At 43.0% G+C, this 18,088-nt stretch overlaps 1 protein-coding gene across 1 annotated transcript in view; it reads left to right on the top strand.

Annotated features, from left to right (window-relative positions):
• The window catches only part of rhag (Rh associated glycoprotein), a 48,586-nt gene extending 45,184 nt beyond the window's left edge, over positions 1-3,402 (top strand). The window contains exon 10 of the mRNA XM_080744553.1: positions 1,742-3,402. Within this exon, the coding sequence (XP_080600679.1) occupies positions 1,742-1,801 (60 nt within the window). The 3' untranslated portion in view covers positions 1,802-3,402. The remainder of the gene's footprint in view (positions 1-1,741) is intronic.
• Positions 3,403-18,088: the final 14,686 nt, after the last annotated feature.

Below are 18,088 nucleotides of genomic sequence, written 5' to 3'. Positions count from 1 at the left end.
AGGTGAGGTTATCTCCACTCTAAATATCACTCTATTTACTGGGAGGTGAGGTTATCTCCACTCTAAATATCACTCTATTTACTGGGAGGTGAGGTTATCACCCCTCTAGATATCACTCTATTTACTGGGAGGTGAGGTTATCACCCCTCTAAATATCACTCTATTTACTGGGAGGTGAGGTTATCACCCCTCTAGATATCACTCTATTTACTGGGAGGTGAGATTATCACCACTCTAAATATCACTCTATTTACTGGGAGGTGAGGTTATCACCCCTCTAGATATCACTCTATTTACTGGGAGGTGAGGTTATCTCCACTCTAAATATCACTCTATTTACTGGGAGGTGAGGTTATCTCCACTCTAAATATCACTCTATTTACTGGGAGGTGAGGTTATCACCCCTCTAGATATCACTCTATTTACTGGGAGGTGAGGTTATCACCCCTCTAAATATCACTCTATTTACTGGGAGGTGAGGTTATCACCCCTCTAGATATCACTCTATTTACTGGGAGGTGAGGTTATCACCACTCTAAAATCACTATTTACTGGGAGGTGAGATTATCACCACTCTAAATCTCACTATTTACTGGGAGGTGAGGTTATCTCCACTCTAAATATCACTCTATTTACTGGGAGGTGAGGTTATCACCCCTCTAGATATCACTCTATTTACTGGGAGGTGAGGTTATCACCCCTCTAAATATCACTCTATTTACTGGGAGGTGAGGTTATCACCCCTCTAGATATCACTCTATTTACTGGGAGGTGAGATTATCAACACTCTAGATATCACTCTATTTACTGGGAGGTGAGATTATCACCCCTCTAGATATCACTCTATTTACTGGGAGGTGAGATTATCAACACTCTAAATATCACTCTATTTACTGGGAGGTGAGGTTATCACCACTCTAAATATCACTCTATTTACTGGGAGGTGAGATTATCAACACTCTAAATATCACTCTATTTACTGGGAGGTGAGGTTATCAACACTCTAAATATCACTCTATTTACTGGGAGGTGAGATTATCACCACTCTAGATATCACTCTATTTACTGGGAGGTGAGGTTATCACCCCTCTAGATATCACTCTATTTACTGGGAGGTGAGATTGTCACCCCTCTAAATATCAATTGTCTGCATCGCATCGTGACTTTGATGTTGGCGTACGATACACTCAGATCTCATGTCAAATTCGGAGCGAGTGGACTTATCTACACCACTTTGTTCCATTGTAGACATGTGGAGCAACATTGTCTGACCATCTGACAGGCATCTGGACACATGTATCCGCTGCAAAATTTATATTTAACACACTAATAAATAATCCATGTGAATATAACATTTTATAAATCATCATGCACATGTAAGCCAATTTTATTTCCAAGTGACAATGACAAGAAATTAAAATCTAGCGATATGGAAGCAATGTTACAAGTTAGGTACTTAATGATTCACCCATTTAAACAAGTGTTTTAACAGTCATTCAGATTGCAGAGCTGGCTCACTCAAACCTAGGATAGCATTTTCAGGAGTCGGGGCCGGTGCGGCGCCTCTGTAATCTTTTCTTGGACCGTGAGGTCTCCAATTTATAGGCCTACAGTAGCGTGTCCTATGGAGTTATGTGTTAAGGAGAAAAACCTGACACTCTCTCTTTGTCAAAGATTGGGTTACTCCAATCCCATGTGGCACTGCTTGAAAACAAAACACCTTTGTCTCTTGTTTTGTCAGGTGCCTGAGGAAGAGACAGACGGTGAGGAGAGTCTGGCCCAGAACAAAGCAGAAGTTTAAACATCTGAACTCAACACCCACCTGAGAGATACATTCACCACCACTCATTTCAACAAAGTTCATTTACATTGCTTAACCACTTAAGCCCTATTCAAAAATACTCAAAAAATCGGTGGAATCTTTGAACAAAAACAAAGGATTCTTGCTCAAATATTCTCCAACGTTTTGTCAATTCCCATCTCTTCTCAACTACATTGATCAGGGAAGTTAGCACCTTTTTTGTGCAACATAATCAGGTGTTAAATGTCATAATGTTTTTGTTCTAAACCAGAAATCCAGAAGTGGTGTACTGAGTGGAATCAATTTGGACGCATTTACATTAGTTGTCTCTTGGAATGTGACTGACACAGCTACAAGGAATTAAAGGAGCACTTCCCCCTTTTCAACATCATCTTTATATAATTGGTCATCACTAATGCTCATTATTAGCCAATTATTGTCTACTGTCTATTGTAGACAATTGTCTACTGTGGTCTCATTGGTGGGCTGTGGACAGTTTGAAACCTGCCTACCAATGACAGCATCGATGGAGTGGACAGTTTGAAACCTGCCGACCAATGACAGCATCCATGTTGATTCCATGGGAATAGAAGCCATACTGTTCTTGCATTTAATAACGTAAGACAATTACCAAATACTGCTATGCCTATCGATTATGTCACTGGTAGGCAGGTTCCTCCTCTGAGATACAGGGTGAGTAGACAGAAATGGTGCCATCGTATAATGAGCATTATTGAGGACCATGAAAATAGAATGAAAAGTGCTCATTTGATAAAACCTTGGACATGAACAGGGCAGTAAAAATAGAAATATGCAGCATAATGTATAGACAGAACCATATTTTTCAGGACTTTTTTTATTTGTACTCTGAATTTTGTGACAAGTAATTTGCAACAGTCCTCAGTCAATGTACAAATCATATAATAGGCTATTAAGAATGTTTCACCGCTGACAGCCAAATACACCAATAAGCTCGTATTTTCCTTCTTTTTATATTATATATCCAAAGTGTAAAACTATGGTTTTAGGCATTTAGTATGGTGTCTATTTCCTCTAATACTTTTTCACTATTTCTTTTTTTTTTTATTACATTTTTTATATTGCAATAGAACTGACAAATATTGGTGCCAACATAAGCTTTCCTTGCATTGGCCTGCTATGTTAGGTGAGCTGACTGGAGCCCTCTGCTGGAACCGCCAGGAATCACATGACAGGTCTGTGAGGTTGACATCAGCTGCAGCATCATCATGGCTCTGACGTGGGGCGAGGATAGTTAGTGTGAAAACTCTCTTATCGCTTATCAGTTTTACACGTCTCACTGTCTTCTACACAGTAAAATCCTCAGTTGTTTAATTTTAATGAAAAAAAAGAAGAAAAAGAAGAGTGATAACACTGAGAATTTCATTGCGTATCTACCTGTATAAATGCTTTTTTTGGCTAAAGTGGACTGCTTTTCGAACTATGTATTTGACATTATAAGAGTTGTTCCTGGACAAATGATGTTATTTCCCCCCCCCCCCCCCCCCCTCTGTATTCTATTTACATGTAGTAATCTCATATGCACAGTTTGTTTTTGTTTTGTAATAAATACATAAATAAATGGACATTGTCGGTTTGTTTTCAACCCCTGCATTTTTAAACAAAGTACCAACAATTGGTGTTGAGTATATTTCCAATTTGTTAGCTGAGGGAGGTCCTGTTAACATGAAAAAAAAAGATACATATTGAATACAGTATATACAGACACAAAAAGACCTCTTCCTCTTTTTTTGTTGCAGCTAGGATGAGTGGGGCCGTTCCTGTCAAAGTGAGAAATAATTCAATGTGACATCAAATGTATTTTTTTAGGTCTGGACTGCAGACTCACTCCTCCTACATTTACATTGTGAGCTTGTAGATCGGCTATTGTATATAATTGACATTTTGAGTACCTTCTACTTTTGGTACTTTACGTATATGTTGATACAAATTATACTTTTGTACTTTTACTCAGGTAAATGTTTGAATACAGGACCTCTATTGTAACGGAGTATTTCTACATTAGTATTGATACGTTTACTAAAGCAGAGGTTCCCAAACTTTTTGGTCTCAGGGCACCCCATAAATATACTGTATATATATTTTTTAATCCGAGGCACCCCTACATTATAATTTTCACTCCCAGCACCTTATATTTATAGCATATCGTCATTGTCGGGTTCGTTTTGTATTTATCATCTATAAAATGTACTAAACTAGTGAAAACAGCCGATCTAAAAGCGCACAACGCCTCGCGCTTGTAGATCGGCTGTTTTCACTAGTTTTGTGCGACAGTCTTGTATGATGAAGCAGGGCTTTGCTTAGCCATTTTGGTTAGAACTGACTGAAAATAACTTTGTACTTCAAGTTTAAAATGATCTTGCGGCACCCCTGGACTGCCGTCGCCATTTATGCGGTTTTGATCGTGTTTTATTCGGGTTTCCGCAGTCTATTTTTCAGCTAAATGTAACACAATCGGGAACGGCTTTCCCTTTGCATCTCCACATGCACCATCCAGCAAGATATAGTCTGGATTTCTTGGTACCAACAGTCAGACAACAAGTGCCAGTTTCATAAAATCATTCAGTTCCCAGAGCTTTTCAGTTAATCTACTTAGTTACTTTACACCACTGTCTACAACAGCAAGCATGATGGTTCCCAAACGTTTTAGCCCGTGAACCAAGAGACATTAAACGTTAGGGTACCCTGTACCAAACAAGTAATGAAAATAGCAGATCTACAAGCTCACAACGAGTCGCTTCGCAATGTGTCCGCCACATCGGTCTCGACCCCAGTGTTAGGAAACAGCTGTGGTTCACCATAGCCATTAGCCACTAGCCCAAACAGTACATTAGCCAGCACAGTAGCATAGCATAGCATTCATCATTAAAAGTCTATATAGCCACGACTCACCAGTGAAGACGCGAGGACTAGCAGAGGCCGATGTTTAATGCCTTTATAGCCTAGGTTGTGTTGTCTTGGGTAACGGGTTTCCTTTCCGAAACAACCAAGCTTCGAAACGCCCCCTTTACTTCACCCCGCCACTCCGACCCCCGGGACCCCCCCCATTTCGAAACCCCCCCATTCCGACACTTCGAAAGACCACCTTTCGGACCCGTCAGGACCTGTCAGAACTCCAGTTGCAGGGTTTTTTGCAGTTGCGATTGAAGCCTCGGGTCAGGATGACAAGTGCACCTGTGAACAATTAATCCTTCATTAATAGGCTACTCCTTGTATTGAATAAAAGTTTACATGTGTCTTGCTCATATGCCAGCGAGAGAGGGAGAGAGAGAGATATGCATGGCAGGCTGGGAGCGATCATTGAATCAATTTGATCTAAAAGAAAATCTCTCTCTCTCTCTCTCTCTCTCTCTCTCTCTCTCTCTCTCTCTCTCTCCTCTCCCTGTCTCACCGCTGTGTGTGTGTGTGTGTGTGTGTGTGTGTGTGTGTGTGTGTGTGTGTGTGTGTGTGTGCGTGCGTGCGTGCGTGCGTGCGTGCCTGCCTGCCTGCCTGCATGTGATTAGAGAGTGATCACTGACCCTGTCAATGAACACACAAGCCATACACATCTAGTCTATAAATATTAATTGTGGTGTCTAATAGAGCTGGATGGAACGTCCGTCCTCTCTCTCTTCAGTCTTCATGCCAGCCCATCACTAAACTAAACCTAATAGATGCAGCCAACGGTCACGGTAGTCTGAGCGCTTCTTTGGGGCGCTCTTCAGTACAAATGGAGCGCGTCCCAACTTCAAACTGCCTACAAGGAGGTTGCCATGGCAATTCCTGTTGTTCACCATTATAATATGGTATAAAAAGGGTCCACGTTCTAGAGACTAGGAGGAGATTAAATCAAAGGTAGGCTAAGTCACATCCTTTTCATATTTTTTTAAAAATACTTATTTAAACCCTTGCTCTGACTCAATCTCTTTAGAAGCCGAATACCCGGCCTATGCACCCATATTGCGGCCTCCCCGTCACTCCCGTCTCCTGTTTTTTTTTTTACTCTTTTTAACACAATAGAAAAATAGAACCATCTGTAAAGCTGCATTAGTTTTAAACACAAACTATTCTATTCACATAAACCAAAAGTTCAGAGTTAAAGCTGAGCACTCTCAACATTAGTGGGTTCAAACCTTTCAAAAGTGCTTAAGTCAATACTGCAATGAAGAAGTATACTCTGTAACACGTAAGTAGGGTAATCAAAATTTACTTGAGTATGTTCACGTGTACTCAGAACCAAGTAATACAAAGGTATTCGTTATGCAAAAGAACAAACAAAAAACAAATAGCCTACAATGCATAAACATCGTCCTAAAACAAAAAAATACTTAAAAATGAAAATAATGTAGGCTATAATTTCAAAAAAGGAAAGAAAGAAAAGAAACATCTAACACAAAACCCTACAAAAAGTTGTGGATGCAGTGCTTGACAGCGTCCCAGTACTGCTCCAAGGTCCTCCTCCCCCGCCTGTATTGGTGCCGGAGACTCCGAAGCCTGTTAGAGAATGTATTAATATTAATGTTAGTAGCTGAACCGTTTTTGTTGTGCACATAATACGTTCTATATAACGCAGCAAATTTAGAGGAGCATTCACAGGCCTCCACCTGATCCCTGGACCCCATGCCTATACAGCATTGTATTATTTCAATACATAAATAAAATAAAAAAGACTCTCTAACCTCTCCTCCAACTGTCTCCATTTCCGCCGCTGCTGGGGTGCTGGAGATCCTCTTTCTGCAATGGCCACCACCGTCTCCACCATCTTCTGCTCGTCCTTGAGACACCTGATGAAAACCCAGATCGAAGGGTGCTGTCTATCCACTCTGTTGTTCCATCTGTGATGGAAACCTGAAATAATCATAGATTTATAAGAACTATGCAGGACACATGGACATGGAAATAAAGAGAAACTAATAATAATAATAATACGGGTAGTAATAATAATAATAATAACAATATTAACGAATCAATTAATTAACTGCGTTGTTGCTCCTATTGTCCGATCGACGCCTATGGACGCACCATACAGCAGGATGGAACAGGGCCTGCTCTCCCACTTACGTCCCCTCCATGTATTGGATAAAGTCATCAATTGCAGGGTAGCGCCGAATCAGCCTGCGTGTCTCTCTGGTCGCGCAAAAGGCCCTGAAATTTTGCCTCAGGAGGGCGACGGGCAGGTAGCCAGTTGCCATGGCCTTCCTGAGCCATCCTCTCAGGGCCTCGTCGTGCCGGTATGGACCTGCAGAGGTTGAGACAAGAGGTACAATTTAGGCTACTTAAACTTGTATCTTTTCACACAAAAAAAGAGCTCAATTAACATTTTGTGTTGTGTTCTGTTAATACCATCACTAACCTGCCAGGCCAATTTCCTGCACCTTCCTCCAAAGGCTCTGACACAGGTGAAAGAAACACCCCGTTACGCGCGTCTGTGGCAGCTCCGCTCTGAAGGCGTTCATCATCGCCATTTCGTAATCCATAAGGACTTTCTCAGGTCTCCATCTTACATGGATGGAAGGACAAACAGTAAAATAAATAAATACATATATTCTCTATAAAATATTAAAATGCTAGGTGCAGTGAGACACATGAGCGTCTCTCTCTCTCTCTCTCTTTCTCTTTCTCTCTCACACACACACACACACACACACACACACACAGCGCGCAGAGAATGTAATGGAAAAGTGGTTACTTACGGATGGCCCGTCACGCGTTCCACCCTCCTCTTGATGAGGCGGAGGACCGACTGGTACATTGCCTGAGTCTTGCCGCTCATTAAGACCATTACAAATGGCACCACGCGCTCCATGTACAGGCCATGTATAGTTGCAAATTGTGCATAAGGCCTTGGGCACGTCTTAAACGTGGCGTCCATGTAAATCTGAAACATGTCAAATTACATAAATTAGACCTGTCGGCTATCATATTGCCCCAACACCGTTTGTTTGATCAAGCATTGATATTATTAAACATTTAAATGATTAGGCATTTCATTTGACTGATTCTCACCTGCCGACACTGGCTCAGTTTGTCGAAGTTCTCTTCAGTTCCAAAAACTAAGTAGCCATGCCGGCGATTGTGTTTGGCGAGGAAATCGTCCCCTCTCCAAGTCAATGCCCACTCATCCGCTATGGCCACGTCTTCCACTCTGGGGGGGATGGGAGGCATTAGCCTGGCACGTGCCCTCTCCAAGCGAGATTTGACCGCGTCCCAGGGGGGAATGTGGCGAATGTCGGCCGTTTGGGCTACGATTAGGTCATAGACCCCTCTTGACGGGAACGGTAGGGTCTGCCTCCACCTGTCTGAGCATCTGTTGGATCACAGCCGTGGTGGCTATGAGATCTGGCTCTCCTGCGTGGCCGTGGTTACCTAGCGGCCTAGTAATAACTATTGCTGGATCAGCCTCAGACACATCTAACCACCTGGTGTGGATCCAAACGTTGCACCCAGTGCGGGCACAACGCCAATAGATTTTATTCTCGTTTATCTTGACCTTGTTTCTAAGGTATCTAAATTCATCAAGGATGAGGGCCTTTCCTCCGCGACTGTTTGCCACCTGCAAGTACGCCATCATCGGTGTTGGAAAAGAGAATCCTGCCCAGGTGGGACGCTCTTTTATAGACTGGGACATAATTTCATTGATTAACATCTGCTTCCAATACACGATTGCCTCAAACTCATTGGACTTTGCGAATTGAATACTTTATTGGCACTGTTTTTATCGTGCCGACCTGTCTGTCTGTGGTGATGATGACTGATGAGGAACTGTCCGTGGTGTTGAAATGCCGTGCGCAATTACGCACGGCTGCTGCAACCATCCAGCGCGTCTGTGAACTCTGTGCTCTACTCGCTATCGAATAATAATTGTTTGTCATTGATTTCTCTCTCTCTCTCTCTCTCTCTCTCTTATAGAACACAGCTAGATTTTCGATAGCGAGTAGAGCACAGAGTTCACAGCTTCACAGACGCGCTGGATGGTTGCAGCAGCCGTGCGTAATTGCGCACAGCATTTCAACACCACGGACAGTTCCTCATCAGTCATCATCACCACAGACAGACAGGTCGGCACGATAAAAACAGTGCCAATAAAGTATTCAATTCGCAAAGTCCAATGAGTTTGAGGCAATCGTGTATTGGAAGCAGATGTTAATCAATGAAATTATGTCCCAGTCTATAAAAGAGCGTCCCACCTGGGCAGGATTCTCTTTTCCAACACCGATGATGGCGTACTTGCAGGTGGCAAACAGTCGCGGAGGAAAGGCCCTCATCCTTGATGAATTTAGATACCTTAGAAACAAGGTCAAGATAAACGAGAATAAAATCTATTGGCGTTGTGCCCGCACTGGGTGCAACGTTTGGATCCACACCAGGTGGTTAGATGTGTCTGAGGCTGATCCAGCAATAGTTATTACTAGGCCGCCAGGTAACCACGGCCACGCAGGAGAGCCAGATCTCATAGCCACCACGGCTGTGATCCAACAGATGCTCAGACAGGTGGAGGCAGACCCTACCGTTCCCGTCAAGAGGGTCTATGACCTAATCGTAGCCCAAACGGCCGACATTCGCCACGTTCCCCCCTGGGACGCGGTCAAATCTCGCTTGGAGAGGGCACGTGCCAGGCTAATGCCTCCCATCCCCCCCAGAGTGGAAGACGTGGCCGTAGCGGATGAGTGGGCATTGACTTGGAGAGGGGACGATTTCCTCGCCAAACACAATCGCCCGCATGGCTACTTAGTTTTTGGAACTGAAGAGAACTTCGACAAACTGAGCCAGTGTCGGCAGGTGAGAATCAGTCAAATGAAATGCCTAATCATTTAAATGTTTAATAATATCAATGCTTGATCAAACAAACGGTGTTGGGGCAATATGATAGCCGACAGGTCTAATTTATGTAATTTGACATGTTTCAGATTTACATGGACGCCACGTTTAAGACGTGCCCAAGGCCTTACGCACAATTTGCAACTATACATGGCCTGTACATGGAGCGCGTGGTGCCATTTGTAATGGTCTTAATGAGCGGCAAGACTCAGGCAATGTACCAGTCGGTCCTCCGCCTCATCAAGAGGAGGGTGGAACGCGTGACGGGCCATCCGTAAGTAACCACTTTTCCATTTCATTCTCTGCGCGCTGTGTGTGTGTGTGTGTGTGTGTGTGTGTGTGTGTGTGTGTGTGTGTGTGTGTGTGAGAGAGAAAGAGAAAGAGAGAGAGAGAGAGAGAGAGACGCTCATGTGTCTCACTGCACCTAGCATTTTAATATTTTATAGAGAATATATGTATTTATTTATTTTACTGTTTGTCCTTCCATCCATGTAAGATGGAGACCTGAGAAAGTCCTTATGGATTACGAAATGGCGATGATGAACGCCTTCAGAGCGGAGCTGCCACAGACGCGCGTAACGGGGTGTTTCTTTCACCTGTGTCAGAGCCTTTGGAGGAAGGTGCAGGAAATTGGCCTGGCAGGTTAGTGATGGTATTAACAGAACACAACACAAAATGTTAATTGAGCTCTTTTTTTGTGTGAAAAGATACAAGTTTAAGTAGCCTAAATTGTACCTCTTGTCTCAACCTCTGCAGGTCCATACCGGCACGACGAGGCCCTGAGAGGATGGCTCAGGAAGGCCATGGCAACTGGCTACCTGCCCGTCGCCCTCCTGAGGCAAAATTTCAGGGACGTACGTGGGAGAGCAGGCCCTGTTCCAGCCTGCTGTATGGTGCGTCCATAGGCGTCGATCGGACAATAGGAGCAACAACGCAGTGGAGGGTAATTAATTAATTGATTCATTAATATTGTTATTATTATTATTATTACTACCCGTATTATTATTATTATTAGTTTCTCTTTATTTCCATGTCCATGTGTCCTGCATAGTTCTTATAAATCTATGATTATTTCAGGTTTCCATCACAGATGGAACAACAGAGTGGATAGACAGCACCCTTCGATCTGGGTTTTCATCAGGTGTCTCAAGGACGAGCAGAAGATGGTGGAGACGGTGGTGGCCATTGCAGAAAGAGGATCTCCAGCACCCCAGCAGCGGCGGAAATGGAGACAGTTGGAGGAGAGGTTAGAGAGTCTTTTTTATTTTATTTATGTATTGAAATAATACAATGCTGTATAGGCATGGGGTCCAGGGATCAGGTGGAGGCCTGTGAATGCTCCTCTAAATTTGCTGCGTTATATAGAACGTATTATGTGCACAACAAAAACGGTTCAGCTACTAACATTAATATTAATACATTCTCTAACAGGCTTCGGAGTCTCCGGCACCAATACAGGCGGGGGAGGAGGACCTTGGAGCAGTACTGGGACGCTGTCAAGCACTGCATCCACAACTTTTTGTAGGGTTTTGTGTTAGATGTTTCTTTTCTTTCTTTCCTTTTTTGATTATAGCCTACATTATTTTCATTTTTAAGTATGTTTTTGTTTTAGGACGATGTTTATGCATTGTAGGCTATTTGTTTTTTGTTTGTTCTTTTGCATAACGAATACCTTTGTATTACTTGGTTCTGAGTACACGTGAACATACTCAAGTAAATTTTGATTACCCTACTTACGTGTTACAGAGTATACTTCTTCATTGCAGTATTGACTTAAGCACTTTTGAAAGGTTTAAACCCACTAATGTTGAGAGTGCTCAGCTTTAACTCTGAACTTTTGGTTTATGTGAATAGAATAGTTTGTGTTTAAAACTAATGCAGCTTTACAGATGGTTCTATTTTTCTATTGTGTTAAAAAGAGTTAAAAAAAAAACAGGAGACGGGAGTGACGGGGAGGCCGCAATATGGGTGCATAGGCCGGGTATTCGGCTTCTAAAGAGATTGAGTCAGAGCAAGGGTTTAAATAAGTATTTTTAAAAAATATGAAAGGGATGTGACTTACCGTTGATTTAATCTCCCTACACCAGCCCTACACCAAATTGTTTGTTTATTATTTGAAATAGTAAGCAGTGTATTTATGTTTATTGCTTTTTTTGGGGGGGAACTAGTTTTCAGGCCCAAATATACTGTAGGCCTAATGCTTCTACGTTTCAAGGATAATTCGCATTGGATAGACGGGGCGCGCCGTGCGTCGAGTTGTTAACTCACAGCTGGTAGATCAATCAAAGAGTTGATGATGGCCCATAAGCTACACGCTGTACCTAATGGCCAATTTGAACTTGAAAGGAGTAGAGATTACGTAACTGCACCATGAACTGCACGGACCATCAGAGAAAGTGACGGAAGTGCATGGGTGAAGTGGTGAATTGCTGCTGTTTTGCCTAATAGGCCTATAGTCCAAATGTTAGTTCCACCACGGTTCCACCGCAGACAGACAATTGTATGTTAGTGGCCATGGCCTTTCAATCATGATTTCCCCTGTCTTTTAACAAATTACCGCGGTGCGGGCGGATGGATCAATCAAATATAATTATTAATCATTTTTTGGATAACCGCGGATGAAATAATGCAGGAAATAAATATCTGAATGCTTGTGTCTGTGTGAGTGTGTGTTAGGCTATTTTGTAGGCTAACATTTGTTAATTTTTCACACTAGTCCACAATAAAACGAAACAGCTGTGACCACCACTTAACTCGGATCAGCATCACGGATGCCTGGTCGCACTGACCCACCTTACCTCTATGGTAGGCTGGTAGCGCTGCACAAGTTTAATCTCTTTCATAGATCTATACGTGCATAGGCGGCGGCCTATTGCAAAGCAGCAAGTAGGCCTAGCAAGACTAACAAGCTGTGTGTGTGTGTGTGTGTGTGTGTGTGTGTGTGTCTCTCTCTCTCTCTCTCTCTCTCTCTCTCTCTCTCTCTCTCTCTCGCTCTCACTCGCTCTCTCTCTCTGTGAGTGTCTGACTGCATCAGCGCACTGCAGCAGAAAAAAGACAAACATACAGTCTGTAGGCTAAACCAATGCATTTCTGGTGCAAGATGCATGGGGTGACGGATGGTGCGGATATATAAATTGGTAAAACATTATTAATGCATAATTAATTAAGGTGAAGTCAATATTGTCGAAAAGCCGACGTGTCGGAGAGGCGACGTGTCACCAATTCGGAGTGCCGGTGTCTATAGAAAAGTGGGTGCACCCCTGCATTCCGACCCATTGAAGTCAATGGTCGGAATCCCGCCACGTCGGACTGCCGCCGTGTAACCGTTGTCTTGGTGTTCTGTTTATATTCCTTTATGCCCGTGTTGTTATATTTCACCGAGTCCATGACGCATGGTACGCACGGAGAGACAGACGCTCAGACAAGTTAAAAGGGAAGTCCTTTGAAAGCGATTTCCTCTCTAAACAGTGCCCAGAAGCACATTTCAAAACAAGAGTCTTTCTTTTTTTTTTGTCTATACAATCGATCATTCAACACATGTTTATTTTGAAATTGTACTGCAAATAGAAGTAGCCAATAGCTCCTACTTCACGCCACTGATGTCAGAGCCTCTACTTGCCGAGGGGCAACATTTTTCCCCCAATCCCCCTTTAGGGGGTGCGGTGGGACCTGGGGGAGAGGGTACGGTCGCACCCCCAGCACCCCTACTTCCCTCGGGTATGGCCGTCGCGGCAACCCAGGGTGCCCCGTCACCCACTTTGAAAATCCCTGTACTAAGGTAAAGAATGTGAGTACATTTTCCACCACTGTGCTGGCTGACAATGCAGTGGCTGACACCTGGTTGGGCACCTGCAGGTCCAGTCTGGACACCACTGGCGGTCTGGGGTCTCTGACCACTTCAGTGGTCTGATGGGTGGGCCGTGAAGAAGGCTTTGGAGATTGTCGAGTGGGCCCTGATCGAAGGAAGGTGGAAGTCCTGAAGGGACTGTGGGGTGGGTGAGTCAGCTCTGGTATGGCTGCCCTCTTGACCTCTCCCCTCCCCTTCCCCTATCTAAGCTTCACTAAAATCTGTCTCCTTAGCTGGATTGTTGACACTAGGGCATTCACCGAATATATTTGAATATTCGAATATCAAAGTCACTATTCGATGTTGTTCACCAAAGTCGAATATTCGCTTATTATTTTGTATTTTTTGTTTTCTCTTTAAAAATATATATAGTTTATAAAGCTTGGCTAGATAGGAAGTCATAAGAATGAGTTGTCAATGCCCCTGGTAGATGAATTTGTAAATGCTCTATACCAGGGGTTCTCAAACCTTTTTAGGCCGCGACCCCCAAAATAAACATATTTGAACTGGGGATCCCCACCCTGACAAGCACTTATTTGGAATTGTAGGTATTACATTTAATAGCTGACGATTGAATATGAACATGTCATGTTTTATAGTTATTTGCACGTAACTTAGTATGAGATCACTTCATCATGTTATAGTGTTATACTGCATATTCTATAGGAGAATTAACATACTTTGGTTGATCACTGAAGACAGGAGGATGTCCTTTAGATGCGTCACTCTTCATAGACACACAGCTGGGTGTTGGATACTCTGCCCTGTGACTGGAATCATACAAATGTTTATACATTTATCATGTGAATGAAAAAGTCATTTTATTTGTATGTAGTATGAGAGAGTAGATCTGTTTTGGGCTCTTCAATGTTGAAATAAAAGGAAAAACTACAAAAAATAGCAATAGAAACAGTAATACAAAAGGAGAAGAATGTTGTTGTATAGACAGATATAGATATTCCAAAGTTGGAATCTGTCCCTAGATTTACTCGAATCAAATTTTTGTCTTAGGAATGTGACTAAAACCAAAAAATATTATTGAACTCTAGTCTCCATGGCATGACTAATCAATAGAAAAAAAGTCATTTTGGGGGTGAACTACTCCTTTAAGTGGGGTTTGGGGTCCCCCAGGGGGTTCCAGGGGGTCCCAAGCAAAAGTGTGTAATATAAACTGTGCACAAAAAGTAAGGAGACTTGATTTTGGTCCATTATATCTCCCCTTTAATAATACCCCCCCAAAAAAAGGGAAAAAAATGTTTTGCAGTGCCTACCCAGAACTTGCTTCTCTGTTCTGACCTCGCCACTGGTTAGGAATAACTATACGTTTAGGTTTTAGGCATAATTTTACTGTGGTAAATGTCATGTTTTGGGGGGGGGGGGGGGGGGGGGGGGGTCAATCTTTTTTTGTTTAATGCGTAGGGAGGGTCATTGATTTTTCCCCCAATTGAGATGGAGGGTCATGGCATTTTATATCAGGGCTTATACATTTTCTCCAGTAGTACCCCTCAATAAAAAACAACCCCTCCCTAATCAACGATAAGAATGATAAAAGGCAGGCAGAAATGTTTCAAGAAACAGGCAGGCAGGTAGGCACAGACAGACATATGCTGGCAGAGATAACAATCAATCACTTCACCACTGAACACAGTGTTGTGATTTGTACCACTTCTTTTACAAACTGAACACTAACTTAATAGCTAACAATTGAATATGAACATGTCATGTTTTATAGTCATTTGCACATGTAACTTAGCATGAGATCACTTCGTCATGTTATAGTGCTATATATTATATATATTATTATATTATTATATATTAACATACTTTGGTTCATCACTGAAGACAGGAGGATGTCCTTTAGACGCGTCACTCTTCATAGACACACAGCTGGGTGTTGGAGACTTTGCTCTGTGACTACTGGAAATCATACAAATGTTTATTTATCATGTGAATGAAAAAGTAATTGTATTTGTATGTAGTATGAGAGAGTAGCACTGTTTTGGCTCTTCATTGTTGAAACAACAGAACCAACTACAAACAATAGCAATAGAAACAGTTATAAAAGGGAGACGAAGAAAAAGGTTGTTGTATAGACAGATCGATATTTCATAGTTGGTTGCATAGATAGATATCAGTCCTTAGCTTGTTGTACACATTTAGATATTAGATAGTTTGATACATAGATTGGTGGTTCTTAAAGTGGGGTTCGGGGCCCCCAGGGGTCCTTGAGGGGGTTCCAGGGGGTCCCAAGCAAAAGTGTGTAATATAAACCATGCAAAGAAATTAAGGAGACTTGACTTCGGTCCATTATATCTCCCCTTTAATAAAATAAATAAATAATATAATTATTATTTTGTTTTATATCATCTCTATCGTTGATTAGTCACCTTTATAACGAGGGGCAGCTTGTAAGCATCGGGTATTCGTGGAATGAGCAACACAGCCAAACGTGTGGGTAGCGCAGACCAACATTTTTCCAAAATGGCCTTTAATACTGTACTGCTGTTATTCACTCTCGTTTTGGGCTTCAAGTGCTGGCAGGTGTGTGCCAATCACAGGTGTGTGCCAGTCACAGTTGTGTACCAGTCACAGGTGTGTGCCTAGCACCTGAGCATGGGTTTTGCCAGAATTTGTGACCTAATGCAGCTGCTATCCTCCAGGATGACAAAGCTCGCCCCCCACAGAGCCAGCCCAGGATAATCAGAGAATTCCTCCAGAATTTGGGAGTGGAGAGGATGGAACCCAATTGAACACTTGTGGGGTCAGTTTGGGTGAGCTGTACGTGCTAGAGAGACCAACAAGAACCACGTTGGCCGACTTGTGACAAATCCTGTTTGAGGAATGGGATGCCATCCCACAGCAAAATGTGGCTAGGTTGACCAGCATGAGGAGGAGGTGTCAAGCTGTTGTGGCTGCATATGGATCTTCCACACACTACTGAGGTCCCTGACACTGTGTGTAAAATTAACTAAATGTATATATGGCCAATATGTGTTTTTCTTGTCCTTATTACTGTGGGAGATTGCAGTCTTCAATGCTCCAAGCAACAAAGGTGAATACCAACAGAACATTAAAGGCCATTCTGGCAAAACATGGGTCGGCGCTACCCCACACCACACGTTTGGTGTGGTGTGGGGTATTCATTCCACGAATGCCCGATACTTACAAGCTGTACCGCGTTGTAAAGGTGACCAATCAACGATAATAATGATATAAAATACAATACCAAATGGTATTATTAAAGGGGAGATATAATGGACCGAATTCAAGTCTCCTTTCTATTTTACCATCAGGATCAGTTGAACCGCTTCGCCTCGGGGGTTATCAGCATGGCCGTGCAACCAGATGCATGAGATCACTTTGTCATGTTATAGTGTTATATATTGTATAGGAGGATTGAAATACGGTGTGTTTGGAGGTCCAGGTTCACTGAAGTTAAGAGGAAGTCCTTTAGACGCGTCACTCTTCACAGACACACAGCTGGGTGTTGGAGACTCTGCTCTGTGGATGTGATGTTTGTCAGCTTCCTCCTTCTTGCTCTCCATGTTGCTCTTTATTAAACCTGTCAAGGTTGCAGTCAATAAAATAGATCAGAAAACAGAACATGCTATAGACACATGGCATTAACCATCAGCATCCTTTATTGTAGAACAGCGGCAGTAATATTTTTATCTCATTCTGTACAGGGCTTGACATTAACTTTTTGAGGCAGCTTGTCCTTTGGACAAGTACATTTCCCATTCACTTACATTTAATTTGGAATGAAATGTAGATTTCCGGAGGAGCACAACGTTTCTAGGGGCTGTATTATCAACATGCCATTGACATAGGATGATTACATTCAGATATTAACTGTGAACATGAGGCAACGGGTCTATGCTCAAGCTCCACCAGCCCTATGTTCCCTCAGCCCTATGTTCCCTCAGCCATATGTTCCCTCAGCCCTATGTTCCCTCAGCCATATGTTCCCTCAGCCCTATGTTCCCTCAGCCATATGTTCCCTCAGCCCTATGTTCCCTCAGCCATATGTTCCCACATCCCAAAATAGGACCGTATGTTCCCTCAGCCATATGTTCCCTCAGCCATATTTTCCCTCAGCCATATGTTCCCTCAGCCATATGTTCCCTCAGCCCTATGTTCCCTCAGCCATATTTTCCCTCAGCCATATGTTCCCTCAGCCCTATGTTCCCTCAGCCATATGTTCCCTCAGCCCTATGTTCCCTCAGCCATATGTTCCCTCAGCCCTATGTTCCCTCAGCCATATGTTCCCTCAGCCCTATGTTCCCTCAGCCATATGTTCCCTCAGCCATATGTTCCCTCAGCCATATGTTCCCTCAGCCATATTTTCCCTCAGCCATATGTTCCCTCAGCCCTATGTTCCCTCAGCCATATTTTCCCTCAGCCATATGTTCCCTCAGCCCTATGTTCCCTCAGCCCTATGTTCCCACATACCAAAATAGGACCGTATGTTCCCTCAGCTCCAAAAATAGACCCTATGTTCCCTCAGCCTGGACATTGGTCCGACGTCTCATTGGTCCGATGCTGGTGAATGCAAACCTTTTGAATGCTAACCTGCCGACGCTGGTGAATTCTGACCTTTTGAA

Source organism: Nannobrachium achirus (genome assembly GCF_963921795.1).
Source record: "Nannobrachium achirus genome assembly, chromosome: 16".
NCBI lineage: Eukaryota > Metazoa > Chordata > Actinopteri > Myctophiformes > Myctophidae > Nannobrachium > Nannobrachium achirus.
Note: the sequence above shows the minus strand (reverse complement) of the source record. Positions and strands in the feature narration are given on the sequence as shown.